The 14415-nt window shown below is 44.6% G+C and overlaps 1 protein-coding gene across 2 annotated transcripts in view; it reads right to left on the bottom strand.

Moving 5' to 3' along the window:
- Glt1d1 (glycosyltransferase 1 domain containing 1) overlaps positions 1–14415 on the bottom strand; it is a 72363-nt gene that overhangs the window by 35277 nt on the left and 22671 nt on the right. For both annotated transcript variants that reach the window (XM_055605825.1, XM_055605826.1), the window contains exons 5-6: positions 8731–8767; positions 7320–7376 (exon numbers count right to left, since the gene is read on the bottom strand). In XM_055605825.1, the coding sequence (XP_055461800.1) occupies positions 7320–7376; positions 8731–8767 (94 nt within the window). The remainder of the gene's footprint in view (positions 1–7319; positions 7377–8730; positions 8768–14415) is intronic.

Genomic DNA, 14415 nt, shown 5'->3' with positions numbered 1-14415 from the left:
GAAGGAAGGAAGGAAGGAAGGAAGGAAGGAAGGAAGGAAGGAAGGAAGGAAGGAGAAAAAAGAGAAAGAAGGAAGGAAAGGGGGAAAAAAGGAAGAAAATTCAGGGTGAACATGAACAAGATTCTTTATGCACTGGGACAGCAGAGGTGGCATGGTGGTTAAGAGCTTACTGCTCTTGCAAAAGGCTCGTGTTTAGCTACAGGCACCCATTTGGCAGCTTGCAAGGGTATGCAACTCGAGCTTCAGAGGATCCAGTGCCCCCTGCTAGCCTTCTAGAGCACTGCACACAAGTGCACATATGCACACACAGATACACATGCATAATTAAAAATAAAAGAAAATCTTAAAAAAAAAACATTATATACATATATGAAAATGTCACAATGTATAATGTCATATATATATATATATATATATACATCTTATGCATAATAAATGAATATAAAGTTACTACAGTCTCTGAATTAACTTTTGACAATATCACTAGGCTATTTTGAGGGTTTTGCATCCCTTCCCCCAGACTCTGAATCTCTCTCTGAACTGACTTCAGCAGACAAACCTTAGTGAGTGTATACTTGACTAAGGTCTGAGCCAGAAGCTACAAGCAGAATGTGGTCTCAAGGTCAAAGAATTGGAATTCAGGCACTGGGATGCAAGGTCAAGAGTCAAGCGACTGCCTTTAATAAATGATAAGCTATTCTCCTTAATAAAACCTGAGGGGAGGAAAGGTTAGACTGAAAAGGCAGCTTAAGCCTTCATTCCCATGGAAGAGCAACCAAACTGTACCTGAGCCTCCAGCTGAAGGTCTGCTGGGAACGGAGATCAAAATTACCTTCAAACGACTCACTTATTCATTTCGAAGTAAATATAATTCTGTACATGGTGAAATCAGGGAGGAGGCTCCTTAGCTAGAGCAAGAGACCTCAGCCCCACCCATGTGACCTGTGTATTCACACGCACAACCACGAGCCACCTGGATACACCCCACATTGCCACACAGATGCGTGCACAGCATGAGTACATACACAGGAGTTCATATACTCAAAACTTACAAGCACAACAGGACAACCCAACCAGCTCCAGAGTAAAACACTGCTCCAATCTGCTCACACCCTCGACGTGGGGAGATTCATTAAATGCATGACAGGAAGAAGAAGAAGAGGCAAGCAGTGGGGGAGTACTAAGGATCCGAAAGATGGGAAAGTGGTTTCACTGAGTTGGGAGGAAAATATAAGGATGTAAGCCAAATGCTGCATCATGATGACATTCTGGTAGCTCACAGAATTGCTTGAGGAGACCCTCGTGAGACAACTGCCATGTGTCCCCATGTGACACAGGTGCTGGGGACACTCATTCCTTCCTGGGTCACCTGCTCTCAGAGCAGCTACTCGAACACCTGTCAGCCCAGCTGGGAGGTACTGGGGAAGTCTAGCTGTGTACCTTCTGGGACCCAGATGGTTGCGAGAGACAGCCTGGGAAGAGGCTGGTCCATGGGCCTCAGCTCTGCTTTCCATGGAACTGCCTATAATTCACAGGAAGATATGCACCACGTTGCAGCTGAGAACCCCTGAAAACATACTGCAGGGGATGGAGAGACTCCAGTGGTTAAGGGCATTGGCTGTTCCCACGGAAGACATGGGATCCATTCCCACCACCCATGGGGCAGCATAGAACCACCTGAAACTCCCAGTTCCAGGGGATCTGATGCCCTCCTCTGGCCTCTGTGGGCATCAGGCATGTTCGTGTTACCATATTCAAACACAGGAAAATAAGTTTTAAAAAAAATAAATAAATATAAGTTTATATTTATTTATATATATGTGTATATATTTATATATACACATAAATAAAAATAAGTTTTAAAAAACTTAAAATCACACAAACACACACACAAATTTCAGGTGGATGATTGATAGAATGCTTCGCTCTCAAAATAGGTTTCCTACAAGGTTACAGATAATCTTGCTGGACCTTGCTCAGTCACCTGTTGGGATGAGCCTGTCTCACTTTGAGCAGGCAACTCTGGGAGGCAGGGGCTGCAGAAAAGATGTACTGCAATTATTTCTGCCCTTTTTCCCCTGTGGGAAAGAGCCTGGCCCCTCACCGTGAGCGCCAATAAACACAGTCCCATCTACTGAAAGGTTAGAATACCTTGTCTCTCTGTCTCTTTGTCTTTAGGCTGCCTTGGAAATCTACCAGATGGGACTATTGAACAATCAGCAGAGAACTTGTCTAGCTTGGAGGAAGCCCTGGGTCCACTCACCATCAAAGCATAAACCAGGAGTGATGATGCGTGCCCACAATGCTAGCAACTCAGAAGGTGGAGGCAGGGGGATTTAGAAGTTCAAGGTCATCACAGAAACTATTATGCTGGCCTGGGGTACGTGAGACCCTCTCTCAGAAATGTTATTTAAGTGAAAATAAAGAAAATAAAAATGCATCCTTCAGCCTTACTACATCCCAAGTACCCTCCTATTTTCTATTCAATTTTTTAAAGTGCTCACCCCCAACACTCTAAATTGATTTTGAGCCTCCTGACCTAGAAGACCCTGGAGGAAGAGTAAATCCTATATCCATTGCGCCTCTCAAATCATCTTGCTGGGCTGGAGATTAAATGTAATGAGAATTCAGGAAACTAAATTAGAGAATGGTAGATAAGGGCATTCCATGTCTGATCTTCTAGAAATAAAAGAAAACGTGAAGGAAGAAAGAAAACTCAGAAGAACCTGGCGTGTCCTGCCCACAGATAGGAGGATCATTTTCAGACAGATGAACACTCAAAAAACCCAACCAGAGAGCAAAGGGCTGGAGTCCAGCACACTTGGGATTGGACTCTATCTAGTAGTTCGTGACCACATTTGGCCACCCTCTGTCTCCAAAAATATTCACATTATGATTCACAGCAGTAGCAAAATAACGGTTAGGAAGTAGCAACAAAAATAACTTTATGGCTGGGGGTCACTGCTACATGAGGAACTGTATCAAAGGGTCCTAGTGTTAGGAAGGCTGAGAACCACGGCTCTACCGAGTGAGCCGGCAGCCACTCTCCAGCCCTCGCTGCCCTTGACAGCCTCAAGGGAAAGTGTTGTGCTTGCTTTTAGTTTTTAAAAGAGATGGACCGGCAGCAGCTTGAGCAAAGCAGGTGCTACCTAAAGCCTGAGTGACTTTTGTTCACTGTTTAGATCAGAGCTTGTGCCTGCAGCCTGCCCATGCTCGTGCGCTTGGATAAGTACAGGTGTGAGCCCAGCCCTGTCACGTACATAGGTGTGTGTGTGTATTTAAAATAGGTTGGCATGCCTTTTTTTTTTTCCTTGGTCTAGCATCCGTGGCCAGGGACAGACTCAACACAGGGCTGCCTGATCACACATGAAGACAGCTGGACAGGCTGAATGCCAGCAGCTATGGCTTCCCGCCCTGTCTTCAGTGCCAACACCTCTTCTTCCATCTTTGTTTTGTTTTGTTTTGTTTTGTTTTGTTTTGTTTTGTTGAGGCACAGTCTTACGTAACCCTAGCTGGCCTGGAAGTATCTGTGTAGCCCAGGCTGGATTTGAATGTTTGATGGACCTTTTGCCCTTGTTTCTGGAATGCTGAGAGCACGGACAGGGGCCACTATATCACATGCTGTCCTTGTGCTGCTCCTATCCCTCAACTGTATGAGTGAAAAAAAAAAAGGCTTGGAGAACCTCAGCCAAAGGTATTAATGCTGACTGGAGTCTAGATTTTAAAAAAATGGATCTGACTTGTGGCTAGTTTAAGAATGGAGATCCAAGCCGGGCATTGGGGTGCATGCCTTTAATCTCAGCACTTGGGAGGCAGAGGCTGGTTGATCGCTGTGAGTTCCAAGCCAGCCTGGCCTATAGATCAAGTTTCAGGACAGTCAGGGCTACACTGAGAAACCCTGTTTGAAAACACACACACACACACACACACACACACACACACACAAAGAAAAAAGACAAAAAAAGCAGTAAGAATGGAGATTCAGTAGCACCCTCACCCCAAATGGGTGAAAACCCATTTGGTGAAAACCAAATGGGTTTTCTTAGGAATAGACAAGGAAGAGGGTTTAGGATGTTAGGGTCTCCACCACGCAGAAAAACAAATAGGGTTGAGAGAGTCGGGGGAGGGTGGGAAGATTATCAGGTGTGGCGGTACACATCTGTAATGCCAGTACTTGGGAAAGATCAGGAGTTCAAAACAATCCTCCATTGCATAGAAAGTTGGAGGCCAACTTGGGCTTCCTGTGACCTTATTTCAAAGAAGAGGAAGAGAAATGGGGAGAGGGAGCAAAAAGAAGATAGACAAGTGTAGGAGTGTAGATGGAGAAAAAGAGAGAATGTGCGTGTGAGGAAAAGAGAGATGATGATATAAATAATATAAATACAATAAAATGGATGGCAGCTCATTTATCAGCTTGGCATACTCTAGTATATCTTGGGAAGAGTCTCAGTGAGTGATTGCAGAGGCTGGCCTGCCCACTACGGGCAACAACATTCCCTACGATTGGCTCCTGGACTGTATAAAGAGAATAAAGTAAACTGAATGCAGGCGTACATGCATTCTTCACTCTGCTCTTGATGGTGAATGTGGTGTGGCCAAGCTACATCAAGTTCTGGTCATGACATCCCCCTCAGTGACAGGCTGTAACCTGGAACTGTGAGCTCAAATAAATCCTTTCTCTCCTAAGCTGCTTTTATTTTGGGGTGTTTTATTGCAGCGACAGGAATTGAAGGGAGGACCGTAGAAAACAAAACTGGCGAGAGTAGCCTTCCTCTTTCTGGGGTTCTGATGGCCTGTTAGGTCCTTTGCTTTAGATGTGTAAGTTGTTGGCAGGTATATGCAAAAAATCTCAGAACACTGTCATAACAATAATTGTCATGCACCTGGAAAAGAATAGGGAACCTCACTGACCATGTAAGGAGTTTGGTATAGATACTCATATTTTTATCAGAAGAGCTAGCCATAAAGAACACATGGACAGTCACTGCGGCTCTGTGGGCCGCCCGTAAGCTACCTAGTTAGTGCTAACTTGATGTGTCTGAATACGGAATCTTGGTGTCATAGAACTGCTTTGACGTTCTGAACTGATGCGGCACTGATTTGTGAGCTAGGGCTGGGAGATACGTACTGAGGCATGTCAGAACCTGCAATATACTGGTGGCGGGGGGGGGCACTGCACACTATACACATGGGATCGGGCTGGAGAGATGGCTCAGCAGCTAAGAGAGCTGCCTATTCTTCAAGAAGACCCAGGTTAAATTCCCAGCACCTAAATGGTGGCTCACAGCCCTCTGTAACTCCAGTTCCAGGGGAGTCTGACGCCCTCTGTACATAGTACATAGACATAAGTGCAGGCAAAACACAGATACACATAAAATAAATATAAATTAATCTTTTAAAAAAATAGCATCAGATGTTTAAGGAGCAGCTATAAACTTTTATGACCCACCTACTTGAATAGTCTCATGAGGTCCCGTTCTATCTACCCACCCAGAACTCAAAGGGCTTTTGTTCACTAAGAGCCCCTATCAAATCCTCTACATCTTCTGCCCATCATTTGAGGTGCAAAGAAGTGGCAGGTCACAATCCAGGTCACAAAAACCCCAGAAGCCCAGGTGAGACAGAGGAGGGATGATAGGCCAGACTGTCCTCTAAGACCAAAACTCAACAGAGACGATCGATTGTACAGATAGGAACTGTAAAACCCACAGAAGCACTGTAAGGGCTCCCCCGCTTTGCTGTCTTCCTCCTGTGTCAGCTACCCTAGCCAGGGTCTCCACGCACCCACATATTCTAAACAGACAGGATTTCTAACTGTTCACATTGAGATGGGACAGTAGCCATGCATGCCTTCAGGGGAGTATTTTAAACCTCTCGTCTGTTCTGTTACTCACTCCACTGCAAGCCCAAACATCAGCCCTGAGACTTTGATGAAAAGCCACTCGGCTTTTGGGAATTATGGGTCACAGTTATGCCTCCATCCCATCCTAAAATGTTGAGACGGACATAACCTTAAGGCAGGCAATTTAAAGGAGGCCTCCCCTGGACCTGAAGCATTGTACCCACATGCTGACGTGAAGAAGCCATGGGGTCTGAGGAGGTTCATTTGTAACACTGAGAACAGCCATGATTTGAATGTGCTATGGAATTTTTTTTTTTTTTTTAAAGAAAATGCTTGGGATTTTTCTTTTCAGTTGAAACCAAGGCTGACAATGCCATCTGTGGTGGAGATTTTGGGTGAGTCTTTTGGAGTGGAAATGGGCTTGAGGTGCCCTCACATCAGATGTGGATGGGCAACTGATTTCAAACTTTGAGCCTCAGAAGTTTATAGCAAAGTCTATACTTTCAACTGGCCCCTCAGGAGCACATAGTTCAGACCCTGCAAACACTACTAAATACAGGACTGGAGAGATGGCAGTAAAGAACTGACTTGCAAGTCTGAGGGAGCTGAGGTCCATTCCCAGAACCCACATAAAAAGTGCACACAGGGGTATGCAGTTTTAATCCCAGGTGGAGACAGGAAGATTCCTGGGGCTCACTGGACTAGTTGGTGAACTCCAGGCCAGTGAGAGAAAGTGTCTCAATCATCAGGGTGAACGATTCCTAAGGATAACACCTGAGGTTGCCTAATGGCCTTGACACACATCCGTGTGCACACACCTAACAAACAGCTGGCAACACAGGCAAATAACACAAATCAGCACTGTGGTCTCTGGGAAAACATGCTGGGTTAAAACACAGGAATTCTTGTCTTCAAATCTTTTGTCAGTGGACAGCTTTGCCCCTTCTAGAATTTATGACCCAGAATGAATGGGGTGGACATCTAATTGGGAATTTTGATCCTAAAAAAAAAAAAAAAAATCTTATGCAGCGGGCCTTGTTTATAAACAGCCTGTATTCAAAATATTTTTCACAATAAACCTCTGTACAAGCATCATCAATGAGCTTATTCCACACCAGTAGTGGAAGCCAAAGTGGTTGAGTTTCTCTGAATTTCATCACAGGCTGGAAGCAGCCGCTCTCCCACACCACCAATAGCCTGTGTTCTCATGCCACCTTGCCAGGCAACAGTCTTGCAAGATGCATGGAGCTCAGATTAAGTGCACAGTCTCACATAGAAACCCACAGTTAGGAGTGCCTCCTGAGAAAACATCTAGGCAAATGCATAAAGAATAAAGGTCAGACCACTCCCATTATCGCAGATCAAAGCATTGCAGAAAGAGAAAAGCAGCGTCCAGAAAGACTCTTTGAAACAGGGAACTGATGGCAGATGGCAAAAGATGCTCTGGCAAAGCCCCAGAAAGGGAGCCACACCTTACCTGATTGCTGGAGGAAGTTGTCCCAGTTATAGTCGGCATTTGGTACCGTCGCAATTCCTGGTGGAAGGAGTATGAACGAAAACAAGGTGAAGTTTTGGTTCTTAAAAATCCATTCCATGGGCCCTGGGCCCGTGCTTTAAGGCACCTTTGGATTCCAGGGAATCATCCCACTCACACCATCCCATTCCACTCGAACCACCCCACTCCTGCACCACCTGCTCGCCTGCCATCTTGCTCTGGGTGGTACAGACCTTGAGCTACTTAAAGAGAAGCTCAGGTCATCTTCTAAAACATCAGCACATGAGCTCTACCACCCTGGGTAAAGGTTCACCTTCACTTACAACTCCTAAAACCAACACTCAACAAATTGTGCACAATTTTGCATTCTTTGTCAATTCCTTAGCTGGATTTTTTTAAGTTAAACTTTGTGTATGTGTGTGTTTAAAAACAAAACAAACAATAACAACAACAAAAAAGAACAGTTCACCCAAGAGTGATGGTTCATGCCTGTAACCAACACCTGGTGGGGCTGAAGGAAGGGCTGCCTCAAGTTCTAAGGGAAGCCTGGTAGATACACACAAAGGCTCTGAAGAAAGGGGTGGAGAGAGTGGAGACTCTGATCAGGAGTTTGTTTGAAGCCAGAAGTAGTGACACATGCCCTTAATCCCAGCACTCAGGGAGGGAGAGGCAGGCAGATCGATGAGTTCAAGGCCAGCCTGGTCTACAAAGTCCAGGACAGCCAAAGCTACACAGAGAAACTTTGTCTAGAAAAACTAAAAAGAAAAGTTTAAAAAATAAGGTAAGGTCTCATGTAACCTGGGCTGGCTGGAATTCCCTCAGCTTTGACCTTCTTTCAAGCGCTGGGGTCTCAGAGGCCCACTGGAGCCCAAGTGACTTGATGAAGCCTAGGGGGGACCTGGGAAGCCAATACATTTCAGTGGCTCCCTGCCTCAGCCACTGCACCTATGTCCACCTAACTCAAATCAGCCCTAGGTTCTTCTTTAGATCCCTCTGTCCCTCTAGGACTGTGGTATATAAGGCTCATTGTAGCTGGATAAATGAGCCATGTGTCACTGTCTGTGAGTATGGGGAGGGGAGGGAAATGGTATAGAGCAGAAGAGTCCTCATCCCCCAGGTCAAGGCAAATCTTCGTCTCACTTAGTCTACTGAGTGAGTTCCAGGATAGCCAGGGCTACACAAAAAAACAGAAAGAAAGAAAAAACAAACAAACAAAGAGAATAGAGAGAGAACTGAGTCCTGAAAGTTGATCTCTTTCATGTGTGCTGTGGTGTGGACATGAACACAGATGAATAAAATAAATGTAGTAAGTTGTATGTGTATTTTATACACACACACACACACACACACACACACACACACACACGTGTGTGTATATATATATTATTCTTACCTTGACTCTGAACAAAGATCTTCCCGGTAGCATGTGGCTTTTGAAAGGGGAAGAAAAATGGGAAAAATTAATTTGATAGTCCAACCATTCTATACATTTTCGAAAACACCTCTAAGGCACCCACAATGGCTTGTTAGGAGAACAGAGTTGCTTCCACTCCTTAATGGGTTCTGCTGTTAAGAACACTGAATCCCTAAGAACAAAGAAGGAAATCTGGCTTAATACAGCCCCATGGGGACTGTCAGCAGGAAAGTCCCAAAGCCCAGGAGTGCACCTGCTGCTGAAGCAGAGGTGGATGGAGAGGTGCCACTCAGCAATGCTTTGTCCCCAAGTAGAAAAGGCTAGTCCTCATCCCTCAGGACCAAGGAGGAAGGAAGAAGGACGAGAGGAGAAAGGATAGAAAAGGGAGTGAGGGAAAGAAAGGAAAGGAGAGGGAGGTAGAGGAAAAGGAGGAGGAAGTGGGGGAGTGCCAAAAAGCCCAAGTGGTGGCCAATGGAAAGGACAGGTTGACCTCAAGACCTGGCAGAGGCAGAAGCCCTCTCTTTTGCACTCTCTTTCCCCCTCCCCTCTCTCCCCTCTTCTGTCCTCTTCCTCTCCTTCAATCCTATTCTTCCTCCTCTTCCTTCCCTTCTTCCCCTTTTGTACCAACTTCTTATTCTTAGTGGCATTTCCTAGTGAAAAGTGCACAAGCTGCTAGATGGCAAAGAGTCCATTTCTACAGCTAGGAATTATTAAATGACACATTTGGACACAGAGGTGGGACATGGAGAAGGCCATGAAATCCTCTGTCCCGTGGCAGAGGGGACTCTCAGATACTGATGATTGTGCTAAAAATGCAGAGTCCTCTAGAAGTTTGCAGAGAAGACAGAGATGAGCAGTGGAGACCACCACTGCATTTATCTTGTGGCCCAGACATTCTAATGAAGGCAGATGGGGGGGGCATACATATGTGTACACACTCTACACACACTCGTGCACACTCGTACATGTATGTGGGGGGCACAGCGCCACTGATAACAAAGCAAGGCCCCGACACTGTAAGGTCCTCAAACTAATTTGTCAGGTTGGGGACAAAACAAGCTGTGGTAACACGGCCCAGCCAGGCAGACACTTCGTGGGAAGATGGGGAAACAGCCACAGGTGTGAGGAAGAGCAGCTCCCATTCCAGAACACTGAGGTTCATCGGGTTTGGGTTTTGCCTCAGCATTACTGTTTTAATTTAACCCTTTGAAATGTTACCATTGGCCTACCAAAGCCTCCTCTGTCCTACTCAAGGCACCATCCAGCAGACACAGGTGTCCCCGAGGGAATCCCTTGAACTCCCAAGCCTTTAACAAGGAAGTATTTCAAAAATCACTTCTCAGCTGAGCACAAGTTTCCTCAATTGGGAGACTAAAGCAGAAGGATTGCCTTGAGTTTGAGGCCAGCCTGGGCTACGGTGAGACCCCGTCTCAAAACAAAACAAAACAGAATAGAAATCTCCTGTTTAAAAAAGATAATAAAGACCTTCCTCAAAACAAAACACAAGATGAGGAACGGAGACAGACAAGTTATCCTGTGGCGTCCTAGCTCTCACCAGCACATAAATTAGAAAATAATAACAAGCTCAAAGGCACGATAGGTAAGCCTGTAACATGGGCTGTGGTCTTCAGGGACTCGCTGCTTCAGGGCAGGACTTTCTCAGGACCTTCCAGTACATGTGCCCTGTGCTGACCCAGCATGCCTCCATAGAGCCTGTGCCATGCCCTGAGCCTGGCTTTTGCCAGGATTCCAGACTTCGAATCTTCATGTTCAAAGCTTCCCAAGTTGGATTCCACACTCAGGACCCTAACCCCACCTCTTTGTTTAAAATGGGGCCTTCTGTAGCAGAGGCTGATAGCTGAGCGTGACTGTGAATTTCGGATTCTTCACTCCTGAGTACTCATTACAGAGGCTCACCACCACGGTTTTGTGGGGCTGGAGAATGAAAGGGGTTTTGGGAATGCTAAGGGACACGCTACCTACTGAATGACACACCCCAGACCTGTTATAAATGCCTTCCAAATCTCCCCCATGTATGTTTGTCGAGGAAAACCCCGCTTTACAGTGTTATTTTTTTTTCTTCTTGCCTGGTAAGATTTATAGGAAAGAGAGTCAAAGGGCAAACAACCTCCCTGAGAAGCGACAATCTGTGTGTGATCTGCATTGACACAATGTGTGAACCTTGTGTGAATGGGTGGTGATTTCCTCTAAGCAGTTTGTGGCCAATTGTATACTTTCTTTTAAGAAAGTTACAATCGGAAGTCATTTTTTTGTAATTTCAATTGAAGTCATTATTTTTTTTTGCTGCACATTGAGCTTTAGACTCTGTATGTATTACAACATTAATGTAGTTTTTACTTGCCAAGTCTAATATCAGAATATTAGCCCTTTTATTATATTAACCAACGAACGGGAGGTCTCTTTGTAAGTGTGGTATGATCTTTCTTTTCCTTCATCTTTATCTTGTGGTGCTCAGGGTCAGAGACAAGTGCTATACCACTGAGCCATGCCCCCCAGCCCTTGTCCAAGTGTTGCAATGCCACCAACCTAAGCCCTGGCCCCTCCCTGGTGGACCACCCAACCCTGTCCTTCTCCCTCCTGCCCCATTTGTTCATTTTATTCTAGAAAATGGGTCTCTTACAAAGCTTATATGCTTATTTCAGAACATGCACCTAAGAGGATGGTGGCTTTTCATATCAAATAATTAGTCATGTTAAATGATAAGTTCCCACAGGCATTAAAATGGAGTCTTAATATTCTCCCCTTCCTCTTAAAATATCACATAAAGCGGCCTCAGTTCTTAGTCTTTTAAGTTTTCATTAGATCCCAGAGAAATATCCCTAGAGATGATTGAGCAGACAAATTCACAAGTCTCCAGGTACGGCAATTTCTACCCATCAGAGTTCAGTTGCCAGCTTAATTAATTTTGAGTAGAAAAGGGAACTGAAAGGGACACCTTGCCTTTTTATACTTGTATTACAAAGTATATTTCTAATGAGAACAAAAGTAAGGTTGTTCTGGGATTGGCATGTCACTACACGAAACTTAAGTACCTCTCTAAATGAAGGTGAAGAAAGTACAGGTTTAAGTTTTGAACTGGATTCTCTGCTTAAAACCACATTTACCTGCATGACCTCTGCAGTTTGTCCTTTTTAAAAATGTCTGTGCGAGGCTGGGGAGATGGCTCAGGGTTAAGAGCACTAGTTGCTCTTCCAGAGACCCAGGTTCAATTTCTAGCACCCACGTGGTGGCTCACAACTGTCTGTAACTCCAGCTTCAAGGAATCCAATACGCTCACACAGACGTACAGACAGGCAAAATACCAATGCACATGAAATAAAAATAAAATTAATTTTAGATAATAAAAATAAAAATGTCTCTGTGTATATATGAGAGAGAGAGAGAGGAGAGACCATGTGTGTGCAGTACAGTACTCACGGAGACCAGAAGAGGGCACAGGATCTCCTGAGACTAGAGGACTGCCACATGGATAATGGGACTTGAACCTGGGTTCTCTGTGAGAGCAGCTGGTGCTCTTAACCACTGAGCCATCTCTGCAGCCTCCATATTCTCTCTTTGCAAAGTGCCAGGCAAGGTGGTGGCTTCAGAACCCTTAATCCCAGCACTCAGGAGGCAGAGATAGCCCCATTTCTTTGAGTGCAGGGTCAGCGTGGTCTACATAGTGAGTTCCAGCCAGCCAGGACTACATACATAGTGAGACCCTGCCTCTAAAAAAAAAAAAGGAAGAGGATAAGGAGGAGGAAAGAAAGCACAAGAGCACTACCTGTAATCTTTCTAATCTAAGATTACAGATATCTGGTCACGCTTTGGTAATAATTAGGTAAGATTAACAAAGCTACAGCCTTAGTCAAGCCTGCTTCCAAAACAGACAACATAAAATTAAAAACCAAAGCTGGCTTTTCCTCCACAAAGTTAAAGACCACATTGCTCCAAACACATTATCCTCATTCGAAATACATGAATCAAAGTCTCTCCTCAGACATCTATCCAAGAGCATTCCATAAATACAGCAGAGTAAGAACCCTTTATATTATTTATACATATTTGTATGTGAAAACAAAATCTAATCAAATAAATGTATCGAGTTGAACTTTATTGGAAAATACACACACCAATTCTGTACAAAAATTCGTATTAAAAACAGCTTCACTTTCAAACTTAATAACTATCCTCCAGCCTTTAAGCTATGAAAACAAGTTAATCTCATCTTTTATTAGGTTTATGTACCTCCTACCTCTTCATCCCAGACCAAGCCATCTTACCTACTTCAAAGTATTTTTCTTCCTTGACGTTTATTATCATTATTTTAATTAACCGGGTGTGGTGACCCACGCCTTTAATCCCAGTCCTCTGGAGGCAGAGGCAGGTGGATCTCTCTGCTTGGCTACACAGATAAATCCTGTCTCAAAAAAAAAAAAATTAAAGATTTATTTCTAATTATATGTACATGTGTGGATGTGTATATATGAGTACAGCTGCCCATGGAGGCCAGAAGAGGGTGTCAGATCTCCTGGACCTAGACTTAAACACAGTCGTGAGTTACTTGATGTTGGTGCTGGGGCCCCAAACTCAACTCAAATACTCTGCGAAAGCGGTACGTGCTCTTTATTGCTGAGCCATCCTTGCAGTCCTCATTTCTAATTAACACATTTGTTTTCTTCATATTATTTTCTCTTCGTGAGTGTTTTGCCTGTATATATGTGCGTACCACATGCATGCTTGGAGCCTGCAGATGTCCTAAGAGGACATTAAATCCCCTGGATTTAAAGACACTTGTGAGCTGCCATGTGGGCACTGGGAAGCAAACCTGGGTTTTTTGGAAGTGGCATCAGTGCTCTTAATTACTGAGCTGTCTCTCCAACCTCTCTGTGTTTCTTTTTTCAAATGCCTGGGTACTATTTGAGGAAGAGGACTGCCCAGGCACAGATCTGGCTGATGCAGGGCAGTGTGGGAATCTGAGCTGGAACCCTGCCTACTTCACTGTGAAATGACTGCCTTCTGCCACTGAAGCCATCTTACCACAGCTTGCTAAAATTCTCATCTTTTGCTTCAAAATTTGACTTTATTGCTGATAGTCAAGAAGTTGTTTTTCTTGAAGTACCTGCCACCATTCACTGGGTTTTGGGTTCTTATTATTTATTTATTTATTTATTTTGTTTTTAATCACATATAGTTATTTGTTTGGGGGGCGGTGCATATGCTGTGGGCCATGTTGAAGATAACCTGAGGTAGCCAGTCAGTTCTCCCCTTCCACCAGGCGAGGTCCAGGGACTCAGGTCATCAAGCTTAAAGGGTGTCATCTATAACCCACTGAGCAATGCATCTCACCAGCCTCCATTTAAGTAAATGGCTGACAAACAGCTAAACAAGGCAACATGACTGCCACTTCACCCACGAGATTAAAAAAGAAAAATGGTGTTGGGGCTGGAGAGATGGCTCAGAGGTTAAGAGCACTGGCTGTTCTTCCAGAGGTCCTGAGTTGAATTCCCAACAACCACATGGTGGATCACGACCATCTATAATGAGATCTGGTGCCCTCTTCTGGCCTGCAGTCATACATGTAGGCAGAGTACTATATACATAAGAAAGGAAGGAAGAAGGAAGGAAGGAAGGAAGGAAGGAAGGAAGGAAGGAAGGAAGGAA

The sequence above is a fragment of the Psammomys obesus genome, unplaced genomic scaffold, assembly GCF_907164565.1.
Source record: "Psammomys obesus unplaced genomic scaffold, mPsaObe1.curated_primary_1811, whole genome shotgun sequence".
NCBI lineage: Eukaryota > Metazoa > Chordata > Mammalia > Rodentia > Muridae > Psammomys > Psammomys obesus.
This window is presented reverse-complemented; position numbering and strand designations above follow the sequence as displayed.